The 19,781-nt window shown below is 44.3% G+C and overlaps 1 protein-coding gene across 1 annotated transcript in view; it reads left to right on the top strand.

The window, feature by feature from the left end:
- The first annotated feature begins 2,980 nt into the window (after positions 1 to 2,980).
- Positions 2,981 to 19,781, top strand: part of LOC124622469 (lysosomal acid glucosylceramidase-like) — a 187,523-nt gene continuing 170,722 nt past the window's right edge. Inside the window, exon 1 of the mRNA XM_047148179.1 lies at positions 2,981 to 3,051. Within this exon, the coding sequence (XP_047004135.1) occupies positions 3,015 to 3,051 (37 nt within the window). The 5' untranslated portion in view covers positions 2,981 to 3,014. The remainder of the gene's footprint in view (positions 3,052 to 19,781) is intronic.

Below are 19,781 nucleotides of genomic sequence, written 5' to 3'. Positions count from 1 at the left end.
CAATATGTGTCCGAACATCGTCTCTGGATGATGTTCCGTCGATCATCGCTGGTTGCATATTGAGTTTATCTTGACGTGCGTCTATATTACGTGGACCTCCAGAACATTGTTTGCAGGTGTGGGAATGTCCAACAGACCACCCAGATACATTGCGCCCAACATATGCAGCAATCCGACGATACGTCCATCCAGCTTTCCACAGCTCTATAGTGCGAACCCCTCCAAACGGTTAACGCTGTTCAGCAGGAACACGTGCTCGCTGACGTGACAAAGTTGTACCTTACAATATACACTACTGGCCTCTAAAATTGCTTAGCCACGAAGATGACGTGCTACAGACGCGAAATTTAACCGACAGGAAGAAGATGCTGTAATATGCAAATGATTAGCTTTTCAGAGCATTTACACAAGGTTGGCGCCGGTGGCGACACCTACAACGTGCTGACAAGAGGAAAGTTTCCAACCGATTTCTCATACATAAACAGCAGTTGACCGGCGTTGCCTGGTTAAACGTTGTTGTGATACCTCGTGTAAGGAGGAGAAATGCGTACCACCACGTTTCCGACTTTGATAAAGGTCGGATTGTAGCCTATCGCGATTGCGGATTATCGTATCGCGACATTGCTGCTCGCGTTGGTCGATCCAATGACTGTTAGCAGAATATGGAATCGGTGGGTTCAGGAGGGTAATACGGAATCCTTGACGCTGCATCATAGACAGGAGCGCCTCAACGACGAACCTGGGTGCACGAATGGCTAAACGTCCTTTTATCGGATGAATCCAGGTTCTGTTTACAGCATTATGATGGTCGCATCCGTGTTTGGCGAAATCGCGGTGAACGCACATTGGAAGCGTGTATTCGTCATCGCCATACTGACGTATCACCCGGCGTGATGGTATGGGGTGCCATTGGTTACACGTCTCGGTGACCTCTTGTTCGCATTGATCAGTGGACGTTATATTTCAGATGTGTTACGACCCGTGGCTCTACCCTTCATTCGATCCCTGCGAAACCCTACATTTCAGCAGGATAATGCACGACCGCATGATGCTGGTCCTGCACGAGCCTTTCTGGATGCAGAAAATGTTCGACTGTTGCCCTGGCCAGCACATTCTCTAGATCTCTCACCAATTTAAAACGTCTCGTCAATGGTGGCCGAGCAACTGGCTCGTCACAATACGCCAGTCACTACCCTCGATGAATTGTGGTATCGTGTTGATGCTGCATGGGCAGCTGTACCTGTACACGCCATCCAAGCTCTGTTTGACTCAATGCCCAGGCGTATCAAAGCCGTTATTACGGCCAGAGGTGGTTGTTCTGGGTACTGATTTCTGAGGATCTATGGACCCAAATTGCGTGAAAATGTAATCACATGTCAGTTCTAGTATAGTATATCTGTCCAATTAATACCCGTTTATCATCCACATTTCTTCTTGGTGTAGCAATTTTAATGGCCAGTAGTGTATGTTGCAAGCACTGGTCACCTCTAAACTCAGCACCAGTTACTGACGGCAGGGTCAAAACAGATGGTGCCTACTCAGACCTCCTGAGACAGCTGATCGCCGATGACGGTGACAAACGAATCAGTAACACTACAATCCTTCATCATGCACATATACCCTGGTGCCACTGAATAAAGTCCTTCTCGATGTTGCAATTTTTTTCTCCGGCAATGTATTATTTTCGTCCAACGGCCTTGCCGCAGTGATAACACCATTTCCCGTCTGATCACCGAAGTTAAGTGGTGACGGGCTTGGTAAGCACTTGGATGGATCACCATCCGGGTCTACCGAGTGATATTGACAAGCTAGGTGCACCAGCCCTTATGAGGCCAATTGAGAAGCTACTTTATTGATTAGTAGCGGCTCCGGTCGCGAAACCTGACAACGGCCAAAGAGCGGTTTGCTGACCACAAGTCTCTCGGTATCCTCATCCGTTGACACCTAAGAGCTGAGGATAATACGGTGATCGGTTTGGGAGTGTTTGTTTGTTTGCTTTTAGTGTATTGTTTTCAGCAGTGATCCAGATGCCCCTAAAAGCAACTTTTTTCTTACTTGTGATTTTATCTTACCTACTGACTAATGCTTTGGTCATGTTGTTGTCAACATAAATATAAAAAAATAAGCCCGAGCTTATACTTGTTTATGTATTTCGTAAGAGTTTTTGTCACGTGATGGATGATGCATCATTGTTGTCGCCAGTATGAGAGTGCACTGCGAGCATCCTTCAAAAAATGGCTCAAATGGCTCTGAGCACTATGGGACTTAACTTCTAAGGTCATTAGTCCCCTAGAACTTAGAACTACTTAAACCTAACTAACCTAAGGACGTCACACACATACATGCCCGAGGCAGGATTCAAACCTGCGACCGTAGCGGTCGCGCGGTTTCAGACTGTAGCGCCTAGAACCGCTCGGTTACCCCGGCCGGCTGAGCATCCTTCATTGGAACAGTACTTTAAAACACAGTTTGAGACGGTCACCACATTGCTTTCAACTGAGTGACAAAATTGTACAGAAGAAGAAAAGATAACACAAACTGGTCAGTCTGAGGGAAGTAGCAGAGTAGCGGAATCGCTAATCTGTTTCTATAAGCAGACATGGTGTCATGACCGCAGTATCGAAAGAAGCAATGATAAGGCTGAACTGAAGTCGCCTCTCAGATCTTTTGCGCACGTAACCATAAGGAGGTCTCTGAATCAACAATTTCAAGCATGTTTACAGTTATGCTACCCAGCAAATCCTGACTGGATTTTTCTAATACATACATCACTGCCGCCAAGTAATGTCATCGCGGCCCGTGTGTTAGTTACTAGTTGTTGAGAAAGTGGGAAATGTTTCACGAGATACTACTCGAATGCCCGTTGACCGAAGTAAATCATGTTCTCAAGCATTTCGTGAAATGGAAAGTCACCTTCTTCGATAATCGCGAAGATAATTTCTACATTAGTGGATAAAGTGAACCAGATCTGCTACACTGAAGGCTAGTCGTTGCTCAACGGGATATCAGGCACGATGATTGCAGCTTCGGCGTTAATCTTAGTGCTTTTGGGTGAGTGTCTGATTTTGTCGCAGTTATTCAAAGATTTGAAATTAATGATTTAATAAGGATTTTCAACAAACATTTTTAATAACATGAACCGGTATTTGGTGTTTTATCGAGTCTCGAGCATTTCGAATGATGTGACGCTGGCCCCCATTTCTGTCCACCCTGTCCAAGTCTCCGTCCTGTTTTCGTCTAAAATCTGTTTTATTTTATACGTATTTTCATGTCTGTAGTTCTATCCTCTGTTAGAGTGATTATAGTAGATTTACAACTGAAGTTTAAAAATATTTTTGTCATTGTCTGCTCAATGCGCCTCTCCTTTCTTTTACTTTATTAGTATTTGGGTACTCATTCATTCCAGATCTTTAAACACTGAGAAAGAAGTGTACGATAAATAATGGATCCCAACTGAGCAAATCTGTAGCGTTTAGTCGTTTAAATGAAAGTAATTTCTATCCTAGTTATTGTTACATGCAAGTATCATCAGTCTTAAAGAGTAGACAGTATCACGCAACACTTAGACTCGAAGTATATCGCTAAATTCAGTTAGGGTAATTCTTCAATAACACGCTGTTTTCTTCAGTTGCCACCAATAAAGTGACATTATTTCCTAAAACTAGTCGCGTATAATTGAAGAATTCTCATTTTTTAAGGATTGCTCGTCGCTTGTAACCCGATTATTCTCGAGTTTGAAGTGATCATGAATTACAATTGACGGAAGTGTTGATCTACTATTTGCCTTTAAGTGTTAACTATAAAACGATGCGGAAATGTTGATTCTCACGTTTAGGTACAACGTGAGAATCATTTAAATGTGCGCCTAGACGACCCGCTGCTAACATAGCGGATTTGGCAGTATTCCTGTCTTAGATCACAGGTTAGATGATTTAGAACAGATTTGACAAAAACGGTTTAGATTGTCAAGATCAATGTTCGAATAGATATAGCAAACTTCCTTATCCCTAAGAATTCTTCTGACACGCTCTGAATTTTAGCGCACTACTTTACTGAAGTAAACCTCCGTGGACTGGGATTCAAATCTCTGTCCGTCAGCTAACACTGTACGGTCCACATGTCAAGGGACAGAGGGAAAACTTAGGGTTACCAGGAGGTGTTCTTAACTGTGTTTTACGCCACGAGGGTTTCCCATCTGTTACGGGGATCTGACATGCACACAGAAAGAATATGGGGCACAACATATCTTTCAAGACCAAGAATTTGCTTCATAATGAGTTTTCCACTTCTCTAAGACTACGGTCCACGGCAGTAGTTGATTGTAGGAAAGTCTTTAAGATAGTTGGGTAATGCGAAACGTGGTGCTGGAAATCTCCTTCAATACAGTCCACAAGCTGTGTTAAATGGGCGATCTTCTCGATACTGCTAAGAATTACTGTTTGTATACAATAACTAAATTTTCTCGTGTTCTAATAGCATATCAAGTGCTGCTTACAAAGCGGAAATGTTAACTTGTTCTATTGTCGTTGGTATTGGTTTTCGTTCAGTTAAAAGTTGAATAATTATATTTGTTCGCCCTAATTCAGTCCGTTCCCCGTGCATATACCTACATCCAATTCATTATTTGTAGCATTACTTGATGATGATGTAGTCTTACCGCAACTTAAGTTCGCTTACTACTCTTTCGATCAGTAATGATTGACAACTACCTGCAAAAAGAAATAACTTAGTTTATTGGACCGTTCTTCAGTTCCGACCAATTGCAGTGCACTTCGTCCATTGATAGAACATCAGACTCGATATGAGGTGTTGCTGTTTTCCGTTAAGAGATTTCATTACCTTTCCAAATAGTAAATAACGTCAGTTAGACCTTAGACGTAATGTTGGACATGAAATAATTCGAAACTATTTGACATTTTTTTCGATCGGCTGAGTGAGTATCTGCACGTCATATGAATATCCGGAGAATCCTTCCGAGATGTGCCAGTTACTTCGTACAATATGATTTAATAATCACTATCGAACTACCAGAAGCTTATAAATAAATAAAGAATGTTCCGATAAAATCCTAAACAGCGAGAGCGAGGAAGAAAAAGAGCTTCAAAATGTTGTTAGCACCCATTATTCTGTTAGCACAATATTTGGATTGACAGCTGAATATATGGTTCACCAGCCATGTGACTGGGCTGGTAGTTGAGGCTACGCAGTCTCAAAGTTCCCATAAACAAGACAGCGTTGCTAGAAGAGTCGCAATTAGACGGCGGCGTACATCTTCGTTGTGATAATCAGTTTCCGAAGTGTTTGATGGCTGTAGAGTCCTCTTACTCATATGTCACCTGCAAAGTGGACTATTCGTCGTGAGAACGATGGCACAGTCATTGTTTGCATTTGTGTGGACGTTAATACGTTGTGCGATAGTACTTTTGCAGTTGATGATGTGGTCGCAATAAATGAATGCGTTTATTCGGAAGACACCTCAAAATCCACAGCTGGAAACCAAAATATGGCCCTGGCACAAGGAGAGCAGCTAACTCGAGGCTTTGATCGAACCAAATGAGTTCATGTCGATTCTGCATACTTTCAAGAATTCCCATGTGACTTCATATGCGCGACTTCTTATTGATATATAAAACTAGGTCTTTCAATTTGACTAAAACCATTTACCTTCACGCTGTTTAATTTCATTCTCCAGTTTGACTAACGCCTCCTGATTTTTTCTGTTTCATTCATTTATACTTAGTATTACACTTAGTTCCATTATCAGTAAAGTGCTAGCAATAACAGATAGCACTTAAGATAACCGATAACTATTATTTTAATGACGTTTATCAAACGTTTCGTGCTAGTATCCCCTCCTGTGAAGAACGCACAAAGGATGGGAGATATATCGCTGCTCTAAAAGTGTGTAAACAAATGTGAAGAATCTCCAGAATATCGGAGACAGACCATCTCTCTTTTCAGTATGCAGTTGTTTGATATACGATACGAGTTTCTTTTCACGGGAGGAGCAGACGAGATGCTCTAAATTCAGCCAAATAGCGCAGAAAGTTACTTCTTATTATGGAAATTTAATACTTTGGACTGAGATCTATTTCATGGCTTGACATTCGGCTTCAGAACTAAGCGAAGCTAACTGAATTGCAGTATTAGCTTCCTGAGCAAGTGCGCTGCTGTTACCTTAACGTTAACATATTTTAAACTTGCATTATCGTTTGTGAAGTATGATCACATTATGAAGCTAAATACGGCAGATGACAGCACTTGAATCCATTATTATAATTATATCTACAGCTTTATCAAATAGCAGAGCTCCCTACTTGTCTGCAGCATGCTTCAGAAACGATCATGTGTCTTCTGATGAGTAACATTAAGAGTTCTCCGTGTTTCGTTCTAATATACAGAAAGGAAAAAGTATGTATACGGTTCTGCAAGTATCTAACCAATCAAAAGTTTCCTCTACGAAGTCTTAGGCCAGTTTTAGAAGTCAGAGCTTGTAAGACGTCGTGGTCTCCTGACCTTCATTGCTTACATATTCCGCCCTCACAATCATATTCCGCACATCAAGACGCTTCATTCGAACCCAAACTCGATAAGATAAAATCAATGTTGTATGAATTCATGTAAACGATATGCAATTAACAAGTCAATAGCGCGTGAGCCTACCGGAGTAGCCGAGCTGTTCTAGGCGCTACAGTCTGGAACCGCGCGACCGCTACGGCCGCAGGTTCGAATCCTGCCTCGGGCATGGATGTGTGTGATGTCCTTAGGTTAGTTAGGTTTAAGTAGTTCTAAGTTCTAGGGGACTGATGACCTCAGCAGTTAAGTCCCATAGTGCTCAGAGCCATTTGAACCATCTGAATAGCGCGTAAATACCCAGATCATACAATATTAGTTGGAAGCGACTTTACCCTACTTATTATAGAGTAGGATCTTTGGCTTCATTGCATGGAGTTCAGACAGACAGTCATGCGAAATACTTTTGAACACGTTTTCTGAAAATTGCCTTGAGCAGCTACCTCGGCGGCCTAACACACAATGGAAATACCTTAGACCTTGTAGCTACAAATAGGCCGGATCGTATCGACAGTGTCAGTATAGAAACAGGAATCAGCAATCATGGTATCGTTATATCAACGATGGTTACGAAAGTTAATAAATCAGTGAAGAAGGCTAGGACAGGGTTTCTGCTAGATAGAGCACATAAGCAGTTGTTAGCATCTCACTCAGAGAGTGAAATGGTGTCAGTTTTTACCAGTAAGATGGGTGTGGAGGGATTATAGGCAAAGTTCAAGCAGAGTGTAAATCCTGGTCTGGAGCGTTATGTGTCTAGTAAATGGGTGAAGGATGGGAAAGACCCACCACGGTTTAATAGCAAATTTCGAAAGATGCTAGGGAAGAAGAGACTGTTGAACTCTCGTTTCAAAAGAGAAAGCACAAATGACGACAAGTAAAGGCTATTAGAGATTCGTGCGTGTGTGAAGAGATGAAAGTGCGAAGCATACAACAGCTACCATCGTCATACCTTGGCAAAAGATATGGCAGAGAACCTGGGAAAATTCTGGTGCTATGCAAAATCACTAAGCGGGTCTACGGCTTCCATTCAGCCGCTTGTTGACCAGTCTGGTGTGGCAGTTGAAGATAGCAAAACGAAAGCTTAAGTTTTAAATTTCGCACTCAAGAAATCGTTCATACGCGAGAATCGTACCAACATGCCGTCATTTGACCATCGGACAGACTCCCATATGGAAGACAACACGACAAGTACGACAGGCGTAGAGAAACAACTGAATGATTTGAAACCAAATAAGTCAGCAGGTGTGGATGGAACCCCATTTCGGTTTTACAAAGAGTGCTCTACGGCACTGGCTACTTATATGGCCTGCATTTATCGCGGATCTTTCGCCCAGCACAAAGTCCCACACGACTGAAAAAAATGCAAATGACTGCTGTGTAAAAGAATGGACCCGCAAAATTACAAACCAGTATCCCTGACTTCGACTTGCTGCATCCTTCAAAATATTTTCAGTTCGAATGTAGCAGATTTTCTTCAGACTGAGAAGCTCATGTCCACAAATCTGCACGGTTTTAGAAAGCATCGCTCGCGTGAAACTCAGCTTGCCCTTTTGTCATTGCACATGAAGGGTAACAGGCAGATTCGATGTTTAGATTTCCGGATAGAATTTGAGACGGTGCCCCATTGCAGGCTGTTAACGAAGTTTCGAGCATATGGAACCAGCTCACAGATACGTGAGTGGCTCGAAGACTTATTAAGTAGTAGAAGCTAGTAGGTTGTCCTCGACGGCGAGTGTTGATCAGAAAAAAAGCTACCGTCAGGAATGCCCCAGGGAAGTGTGGAGGGACAGCTGTTGTTCTATATACACATAAACGATTTGGCGGACAGGGTGGGCAGCAACCTGCGTTTGTGTGCAGATGGCGCTGTGGTGTACTGTCAGCTGTCGAGATGAGTGGCAGGAAGATACAAGATGACTTACAAGGGGAGGCCGCCAATTGTGAAATTCAGATTCGATTCATACTGTGCATAACAAAAGCTCATGGCCAGAGGCGTAATGTGGCAAAGCACCGAGATGCACTTCTCAGCCGTTGTCGAGAAAATCGACAGTTAAAATAAACCGTTGCGGTGAAATGCCCTCTACGGTTAATAATTTTATACAGCGTCGTGGCGCAGAGGTAAGCGCTAGGGTTTGTAATCGGAAGGTCGCCGGATCGAATCTCGTGCCATGCAAATTTTTTTTTTATTATTAGGTTTTTGTAATTCAAATATATATATATATATATATATACTATTAATGAATTGCTTATGCATTTTGGTGAAGGCGGATATCGCTCTCCAATTGTACCGCCTCCATTTTTCCGTTTGTTTAACAGGGTGTACCAAAGCTCTCACGTCCGCACTGATTTTCGACGATGTTATAAGTTGCGCTGGGGACCGCATCTACCTTCTTTCAAAGTTAGCAGGCAAGTACGCTTTTATGCGGCGGCTCGTTTCGGCCCATTCAACATCTGTCCTTCAAGTGTAACGAGCGAGTAACGGAGCTTATATTTCATACCTGCCACAGCAAATTTGTGTTCGTGGGGTCTCTATTCTAATTCGAACGTTTGACTTACGCTATACGTATTCGTTTCGGAACATCGTTTCTACGTCTTCCGTTAACTATACGTGGTTAACATTATGAAGACAATTAATAACATTATATATATATATATATATATATATATATATATATATATATATGTGTGTGTGTGTGTGTGTGTGTGTGTGTGTGTGTGTGTGTGTGTGTGTATAGACACATTTGAATAACAAAAAATAAATACTAAAAAAAAAAATAATTGTATGACGCGAGATTCGATCCGGCGACCTTCGGATTACGAACCCGAGCGCTTACCGCTGCGCTACGACGCTGACGATAATTATTAATCGTTGAGAGTATTTCACCGCAACGGTTTATTTTAACTGTCGATTTTCTCGACAACGGCTGAGAAGTGCATCTTGGTGCTTTGCCACATTACACCTCTGGCCATGAGCTTTTATCATGCGCAGTATGAATTGAATCTGAATTTCACAATTGGCGGCCTCCCCTTGTTAGACAAAATTTGTAGTTGGTGTGATCAATGGCAGCTAGCTATAAATGTGGGCAAATGTAAGTTAATGTGGATGAAGAGGAAAAACAAACCTGTTATATTAGGATACTGCGATAGTAGGGTACTGCTTGTCATTTAAATATATGGTCATAATGTTTCAAAGCGATATGAAATGGAACGAGTATGTGAGCACTATGGAAGGGAAGGTGAATGGTCGACTTCGGTTTATTGGGAGAATTTTAGGAAAGTGTTGTTCGTCTGCGAAGGAGACCGCATATAAAACGCTGGTGCCACCTATTCTTGAATACTGCGTGACTGTTTGGGATTCGTACCAGATCGGACTGAAGGACATCAAAAATGTTCAAATGTGTGTGAATTCCTAAGGGACCAAACTGCTTAGGTCATCGGTCCCTAGACTTTCACACTACTTGAACTAACTTATGCTGAGGACAACACACACACCTATGCCCGAGGGAGGACTCGAACCTCCGGCGGGAGCGGTCGTGCAGTCCGTCACACGGCGCCCAAGACCGCTCGGCCACTCCGCACGGCTGAAGGACATCGAAGCAATTCAGAGGCGAGCTGCTAGATTTGTTACTGGTAGTTTCGAAAAACATGTAAGAGTTACGGAGATGCTTCTGGACCTCAAATGATAATCCCTGGAGGAAAGGCGACATTCTTTTCGAAGAACACTACTGAGAAAATTTAGAGAACCGCCATTTGAAGCTAACTGCCGAATAATTCTGCTGCCACCAACATACAGTGCGCGTAAGGACAACGAAGGTAAAATACGAGAAATTATGACATACGGAGTAATATAGATAGTCATTTTTCCCTCGCTGCGAGTGGAACAGGAAAGGGAATGACTAGTATGAGGTTGCGGAAGTGCTACAATATTTTGACCAATATACGTATGAGAAAGAACTTTTTTCGACAATGAACCTAATGAATCATAATTAAGAAACAACCCGAACGTGAAAATCAGTGAAATTGTCTGCATCTGTCACTGTGCCGACAACTTGTAAGATATAAAAATTATATTACGTCTGCAACACACCAAAAATTATTAAGCAGTATTGAAAATAGTTTTATTTTTTGTTGTGTGTCGTTGAGAAATGTGAAATATAAAACCAAGTTGTATGCACTGCGGCTACATTTCCATTTAAATATGGCGTGTTTGCAGTTTTCCGCAGGCCGCCTCCTCACACTCAGACAGCGTGCCGTGGCGGTCGGGGAAATGTGCAGCTGGCTGAGCACTATGACACTCGTGCCGGGGCACGGCACGCGAGCAGAATACTTGGGCACTCCTACTGTAATACGTGATAGAACCAAGTTTTTTACCAAACAGTTTTCTTAAAATCGGATGATAATTATTTCATAGTGCCCATCATGTCCACTCAAGAGATTCAGCTGCGGCTGCACTGCACATGTACATGTACGATGAATTTCCGCGTCACACCGGATCATGTTGAACCGGTCGAATGTTTGCATGGTCCGCATCAGTTAAGTTCCATAGGATGAAGTGTTTGCGCGAAAAAAATTAATTTTCAAGACGACAATGCCTAGTGACAGCCCGCCTCAGAGAACTTATTACCTTGGTCGATAAAATGTAGATAAAGGTACGCCTGACTAATAAGCTGGGCAGGTTTGAGAACATGCTTACCCACAAGCAGCGTACCCTCCTCCCACCAACACTGTCAGACATTAGCTGGACTTCCATTTTCTGTGGAGGGGGAGGGGTGTATCGTCAGTTATCTGGGTTGATATAGCCCGTCACGATCAGTTACAAGCTCTTCACCTCAATTATAGCTTGAGTCCTCTACTATGTATTGGACACATTCCACTCTCTGTCTGCTTCACAGTTTTTACTATCTACAACTCTCCCAAGTACTGTGTAACTTACCTGTATTTCTTGATGGGTTAATAAATGTCCTATGATATGTCCTTTTTCTTATCAATGCTTTACAAATGTTACTCTCCACTTTGATTCAGCAGACAGCCTTCTCAATTATTATCTTATCAGTCCACGTAATTACCTACATCTTTATGTGGCACTACAGGAATGCACTCTTTGCGTGTGTCAGTCTCCTTTTTTATGTCCTCCTTCTTTCTTCCGTCAAGTTTTATTTTGATTCCAAGTCAGCAGAATGCCTTCACTTTATTTACTTTGTTATCTTCAATTTTGTTGCTATTATATCGCTTATTTCTCCCAATCCCCATTACTTACGTCTATCTTCGGTTTGCTCTCAGTCTATAATACGTGCTCTTTAGATTGTTTATTCCTTTTAGCAGATCCTATACTCCTCACATTCACTGGGGATTGCATCGTCAACAGCGAATCTTGTCACTGAAATCCTTCCTTCCTGACTTTTAACCCCATTCTTGAACTTTTTTAGCCGGCCACTGTGGCCGAGCAATTCTAGGCCCTTGTCTGGAACCACGCCACCGCTACGGTCGCAGGTTCTAATTCTGCCCCGGGCATGGATATGTGTGATGCCCTTAGGTTGGTTAGGTTTAAGTAGTTCTAAGTTCTAGGGGACTGATGGCCTCAGATGTTAAGTCCCATAGTGCTCAGAGCCATTTGAACCAATTTTGAACTTTTTTTTGTTTCATTGTTGCTTCTTCGATTTACATAGTGAAAAGTAGGGGCGAAAGACTACATCGATGTCTACCTCCACCGTTTTGAACTCCACTGTTTTGCTTACAGGATTTCTTGTAGGAAGCAAAGTGTACTGTTCTCGTCTTCTAGGAGGCCTTCATACGAAGTTTTGCAAAAGTTTCAACCACCATTGGACATTACTGAATCGTATTTTAACGGTCTCTTTGCTCATTTAACCAACTACTACGGTCAGCAGATGCACCTTGTTGCTACTAATCACCAGCTTAATCAATGGCATAAACAAAATGGCAACCGTGAGCAAAGTAGACTTAAAATTCGAAGGGTCTTGCACGCAAGTGCAGCTTCCTGTACCAGAACTGTACAGTTTCGTATACAGAATAACTGATTTGCGACGCGACTGTACCCCTTCCTTCCGACACGGAGGTCGCAGCAAAACCTTTGTCCACGTCCGACGATAGTCTAGGTAAAGTGTTTAAAATTGCTAAATCATCCCAGGCTGCTTCAGCAGCACCGCGTGCTTTTACACATGAACAAGTGTCCCAAGTTGTTAGTCGCCATCGCAAGCAGTTGTCAACTGATGATTCATAATAGCAATCGTTTATATCGATATCGATATCGATAGCGACTCAGGGGCGTTACAGCTCATGATTGAAGAGCGTTTCACGTGGGCTCAGCCACTCACAGCAGCTCAGTCTTGTGTAGAACGCCACATGTATGTTCGCAGGCGTCCGGATCAGCGGCGTCTTTTGAGAAGTACGTTGGCCATTCTGTTCCTTCCTCAGTGCCGAAAGATCTTTTTGGAAAGCTAATCAGATAGATCAGCAACGCTCTCTCTTCTCGTCCATCATACATAACACACGCATTCAAGTAATCTTCAGTCCTGTCCTGGCTGCAGCAGCGGGCACACCGAACGCTGGTGCCCGCATCGTGTAGTGGACTGCTGGGCTTGCGGCAGGCGCCCGTGTGCCAACTAGCCGCACGCCGGCCTCGTGCCCAGGAAAACGCAGTCACGGCTGCGGAGCAGGCAGCTAACCTGCTCACTTTGGACTTGATGCTGTCTGGCCAGTCCATGGAATTCCAGCTGGACACCAGCACTGCCGTGTCTTGAATTAACGAGGGCACTTAGTGCCGACTCAGCTGGCCCCACTGCATTGGGGCAGCGTCGTGTAGTGTCGTGTCTTGCTGCCACGTGGCCATTCCTCTCCTCAGAGAACTTCCCCAGCATCTACGTACAGAAGGTCGAATGCGTACTAACCTTCTTAGTTGTGCGCTCCCCTACTGCCATTAACATTTGCGGGTTAGACGACTCTACCAATTAAGTGTCGAAAGTAAAGGATCAAGTTCGTTTAGTGTCCAATAACGTGTCTTTTCTGATCTTGACACCCTGTGCACTTCGTTTAAGGAGGTATTTGAACCAATGCTCGGTTGTGCACGTAACAGCCGGCCGGGGTGGCCGAGCGGTTCTAGGCGCTACAGTCTGGAACTGCGCGACCACTACGGTCGCAGGTTCGAATCCTGCCTCGGGCATGGATGTGTGTGATGTCCTTAGGTTAGTTAGGTTTAAGTATTTCTAAGTTCTAGGGGACTGATGACCTCAGAAGTTAAGTCCCATAGTGCTCAGAGCCATTTGCACGTAACATTATGGTTCACATTTCTCTGAAGTTGTCTGTGGTGCCTATATGTGGCAGAGCTCGCCCACTTCCACTTGTGGTTTGTGAGGCTGTTCAGGAGGAACTCGCTTGGCTTCGGGATCAAGACTTTATTTCCAAGTCTCCACCACTCAGTAGGCGAAGCAGATGATGATCAATCAAAAACCAAACGGTTCTTTATGTGTTCATGGTGATTTTACCTACTACTAATTCCCAGAAGAGTTTTTGAGTAAATTGTCTAAGGGCCTCTATTATTCGAAGGTAGATTTAATTGGTGCGTATCTCCAATAGCCACTGGATGATGCTTCACGTCAGTTGCTACTTTTAAATACGCCATCCAGCTTAAACAGGTTCAATCGCCTACTGTTTGGAGTTGCGACTGCACCTGTCAATTTTCCAAAAGTATTTAAAACAACTGAGTCAAGGTATTCCACACTGTGTTAATTATTTGAACGATATAATTGTCACAAGGGCGATGCACCCGGTACATCGCAAGAATGTTGAACCTCTTTTTAAATGGCTTCAGGAAGACGACTCACGCTGTCAGTTGCAAAAGTACAGTTTCTTCACCCTCAGCGTCAAATACCTGGGGCACATTCTTAGTCACGAAGGTATCATGCCCGCGCGCGACCACGTCGACGCGATCCTAAAATTGTCGGTTCCCACTAACCTTAAACAGTTGCTGGAGGTTCTGACTAAACATGTACTACGCCACGTTTATTCACCAAGTGGTGGAGATCGCGCATCCTTCTCATCACCTGCACAAGAACAGCGTCAAATTTCTCTGGTTGACTGCCTGTCACCAGGCTATTAGGCGCCTTAAGCACAGTCTCAAAACAGCTCCGCGTCTGTTACCATATATGCCATTGACACTGGCGTGTCTCAATATGGCGCTGAGGCAGTTTGTTCCACATCGGATGTTTCTGAGCGCCCATTTGCCTTCGACTCCAAGACATTAAATGCTACTCAAATAACTCTTCCCAAATTGAGAAGAAGGGTTTGGCTCAAGAAATTTCATGTGTATGTGTATCTGAGCAAATTCCACCCATGTTTTGGGCATGTAAGCACCCTGACGTGATGGTGCAGCATCGGCAGTGCTTGGTGTTGTTTTTAAACAGGTACTCAGCCCAACACAGCAGCGTAAATATTCTGTCCTGCCTCCCTCTTGACTCCGATGTGGAATTTGATCACCTGGAAAAAGTTTCTTTTGCCCTGGATCAACACCTACACATAACCCTGGACAAATGATGATACGCAGGACTGCATCGGCGCCATCCTATGACTCAGTCCTGAGAAAGGTTTTGGGCCGTTTCTGGGTACTATGTCGCTGCTGGTGGTGGACGCCCACTGAAAATTATCGTTTGTAGCTTGCATGCTGTCCACTTCCACCCCTGCTACCATCTGTGCCATTGAAAAGATTTTCAACCCACCTCCTATGAGGAGATTAAGTAGATGGTCCATACATTCAAAACACAAATGCAGAAGGCCTGGAAGAAATTATCAACTAATGATCCATTGCACACCTTCCTTGCAATGTACAGGTCCATCCCTGTATGTGGGATCAATCCAGCCAGCGGACACCAGCATCGTAACCTGTTAGTCCCGCAACCAGCGTAGCGTGCTCATCCTGTGTACCGACCCACCTACACGCAGGATGCTCTTGTCTGGGCTCACACATTCAGCCTGTGTCTATGGTGGTCCAGAGGGGTCGTTGTAAACAACAGACGACGTCAGCTGTTTGACGTCACAGCCGGGTACGTCCGCCCTACCCACCACCACAACTAGCTCAATCTGTGACTGCGTCCCTGCTCCCGTTTACGCCTCTAATCCATGGACAGACACCAGGATCGGCCACAGCTTGATCTCTCGCCCACTTCCTGCGCATCTGACGCCTTGATACGACTTTCACCACTGCACGCCCACTATGCGCGTTGCAGGTTCACATGGCTCTGAGCACTATGGGACTTAACTTCTGAGGTCATCAGTCCCCTAGAACTTAGAACTACTTAAACCTAACTAACCTAAGGACATCACACACATCCATGCCCGAGGCAGGATTCGAACCTGCGACCGTAGCGATCGCGCGGTTCCAGACTGTAGCGCCTAGAACCGCTCGGCCACCCCGACCGGCACCATGCGCATTGGTGGGGGGTTACGTTTTGAGAGTCTATGGAGATGGAACCGCTATACCCCAATCTTACCTCATGACGGAGGTTACTGTTACTCCCATTACCCCCTCCGCCCTCAACGTGGCCTCCCGATGGATTTAGCAGCAAGTGTATGGTACTAGATCTGCCGTTACTCTACTCTCCCTCTCCTCCCGCAGTTGAGGGCCCCACAAACCAAACGTCATTATCTCCCCCACCCCCCACCCCACCAATCGTCGACATTATCGGTCTTACAAACCGATTTCAGGGTGGAGGGATTTGATATCCCCACCAGTGGAAGATGCGTTTCACGTGGCCTCAGTTACTTACAGCAGTGGTCTAAGCAATCATCTGCGTCCCAGTCTTGTATAGTACGCCACATGGTGTTACCAATCACACCTAGCTTCTATACAGATCCCGAGCTGCTCTGCAAATTGACTGACTGGTTATAGTTCTTACAAGGGAAGCTCCCCATCGCATCCCCCTCAGACACAGTATTAAGATGACCCAGTCGACAACCTGTCAAAAACTGAACACAAATGGTTCAAATGGCTCTGAGCACTATGGGACTCAACTTCTGAGGTCATCAGTCCCCTAGAACTTAGAACTACTTAAACCTAACTAACCTAAGGACAACACACACATTCATGCCCGAGGCAGGACTCGAACCTGCTACCGTAGCGGTCTCGCGATTCCAGACTGTAGCGCCTAGAACCGCACGGCCACTCCGGCCGGCAACTGAACACAGATGAAGCATGGAAACAGGGAGAAGGTGTACTGAACTGTGAAAAAAAGCAAAATAGAAACGTGAATGGCCCAAGAACAAGAAGTGCGATAAAGAGCAGCCTCCAACGACAGCAGCGTCGTGGTCATGTTGTTGACTGCCGAAAGGGCGACCCGCGTGCAAAACCACCGTGTGGCTTTTTTTTTTTTTTTCACTGCATCACTGCATTATGAACTGTCCGCCCGGTCACTGAAATGTTTGTTCTCCTTCTGTAGGCTTGGCAGTTGTCATACTGTACATTGGTTATAGAATACGAGCCATGTGGTAGAATACGAGCCATGTGGTAAGAATAAGTTACCGTCGCAAATAAATGTGATGAAAGTGAGAGCAGACGAGATACCTCATAGAAGACGCTTAGAAATGAAAATAACAAATAAACGGATGTGAACTATGTTACAACAAACGAATTCTAGAGTCCAGACCACCAAAACGGAACGCAGCTTCAAAAACGTTAAAAACGTTTGTTTTGACTAAGCACAGAGAAACTGCGTGATTGTGAAACTTTCGTTCATTTGTCGCAGATTACGTGACGAACTACGATGTTTTCATCATGATCACAATCACATTGATACGAACACTTATACCGGGCAAGGAGGCATATCTCATTCGTTAACCAGTCGCACAAATTAGGTGCGTCGATTAGAGATTCCTATCAATGACACACGTACTGTCACTAATGCCGTGTATAACACACCAGACGTGTTTTTCCGCGGAGGATTCGTTTGCCTTATACCCCTGTCATCAAACGTTTGCGATTACCATCCGAAAGTCACTTCCTTTCGGTTGCGAATGGAGACGTGCAGAATCAACTGTCATTATAGGCCCCTACCTTACTCCTCGCTGTTGCGAACTGACGTTACACCACGACACAGACACAAATTTGGATAAAGGGAACAGCGCAAAAAAAATGGCACAGGAGAGGTTTGAACAAGGCTCACCTTCCTGGTAAGCCAACACCGTAACCGCTTAACCACGACGCATTTGCTGTTTTGCACCCTGCTCTGTATTGAACTACTTCTCCTTGGACCGTTCACTGTTTCTATTCTGATTTTTTATCACCGTCCATTACACCTTTTTCTTGTTTTATTGCTTGATCTTTGTTCAGATTTTGATGGGCTGTCCATTGGGCTCTCTTACGACTAAATCTGAGGAGGGCGCGATGCAGAGTTTCTTTCGTTAGTGTTTATTCAGTGCTCCGCTCATGACGAACTACACTTTGTTTATGTATTACCCATTCGTATCAGGAGCAGACGTAGAATTTATAAATCTCTGAAACTTTAAAATTTGTATAATGATTTTAGACCACTGGCCATTAAAACTGCTACACCAAGAAGATATGCAGATGATAAACGGGTATTCATTGGACAAATATATTGTACTAGAACTGACATATAATTACATTTTCACGCAATTTGGGTGCATAGATCCTGAGAAATCAGTACCCAGAACAACCACCTCTGGCCTTAATAACAGCCTTGATACGCCTGGGCATTGAGTCAAACAGAGCTTGGATGACGTTTACAGGTACAGCGGCCACCATTAATCAAACGTTTTCAGTTGGTGAGAGATCTGGAGAATGTGCTGGCCAGGGCAGCAGTCGAACATCGTTCTGCAAAGAGCGGCTGTCGTTCATGCGAACGGTTTGTCGTCGTATATTTTTGAAAAATTTTACAGGGATGGCATTTTTTCTTTGCCACATGAGCATTACTCCTGAGCAATCCCATCAAGAAAAAGAACCTCCAGGAAGGTGTAAAACGTAGATTACTGAATCTATACACCGCATTAAGAATGAATTCTCACTGTACTATGCAGTACTTGTGCCTGTGCCAGCTAAACGCAGTCTAATGAATTAGAAGCAAAGCCCGTACTACGGTGAAAGGGTCTAGTTTATCTGCTGTTGATATCCTTTACCTGACTAAAATGGAACTTTTTCACGAAAGTAACAGAGGCCTGTTTGCAATATACTGCTACCAGTCACACTGATCTACGAGCACGTGGTCACTCCACTTGCCATATAGTTGATAAAAATTTCCATCCTCCGAGAAGAAATGCAGATGATAAACAGGTATTTATTGGACAAATATATTATACTAGAACTGAGATGAGATTACATTTTCACGCAATTTGAGTGCATAGATCCTGAGAAATCAGTACCCAGAACAACCACCTCTGGCCGTAATAACGGCCGTGAAACACGTGGGCATTGAGTCAAACAGAGCTTGGATGGCATGTACAGGTACAGCTGCCCATGCAGCTTCAGCACGATTCCACAGTTCATCAAGAGTAATGACTGGCGTATTGTGACGAGCCAGTTGCTCGGCCACCATTGACTAGACATTTTCAATTGGTGAGAGATCTGGAGAATGTGCTGGCCAGGGCAGCAGTCGAACATTTTCTGTATCCAGAAAGCCCTGTACAGGACCTGTAAGATGAGGTCGTGCATTATCCTGCTGAAACGTATGGTTTCGCAGGGATCGAATGAAGGGTAGAACCACGGGTCGTAACACATCTGAAATGTAACGTACACTGTTCAAAGTGGTGTCAGTGCTAACAAGAGGTCACCGAGACGTGTAACCAATGGCACCCCATACCTTCACGCCGGGTGATACGCCGTATGGCGATGACGAATACACGCTTCCAATGTGCGTTCACCGCGATGTCGCCAAACACGGATGCGACCATTATAATGCTGTAAACAGAACCTGGATTAATCCGAAAAAATGACGTTTTGCCATTCGTGCACCCAGGTTCGTCGTTGAGTACATCATCGCAGGCGCTCCTGTTTGTGATGCAGCGTCAAGGGTAACCGCAGCCATGGTCTCCGAGCACATAGTCCATGCTGCTGCAAATGTCGTCGAACTGTTCGTGCAGATGGTTGACGTCTTGCAAACGTCCCCATCTGTTGACTCAGGGATCGAGACGTGGCTCCACGATCCGTTACAGCCATGCGGATAAGATGCCTGTCATCTCGACTGCTAGTG

This window comes from Schistocerca americana, chromosome 1, assembly GCF_021461395.2.
Source record: "Schistocerca americana isolate TAMUIC-IGC-003095 chromosome 1, iqSchAmer2.1, whole genome shotgun sequence".
Lineage (NCBI taxonomy): Eukaryota > Metazoa > Arthropoda > Insecta > Orthoptera > Acrididae > Schistocerca > Schistocerca americana.
This window is presented reverse-complemented; position numbering and strand designations above follow the sequence as displayed.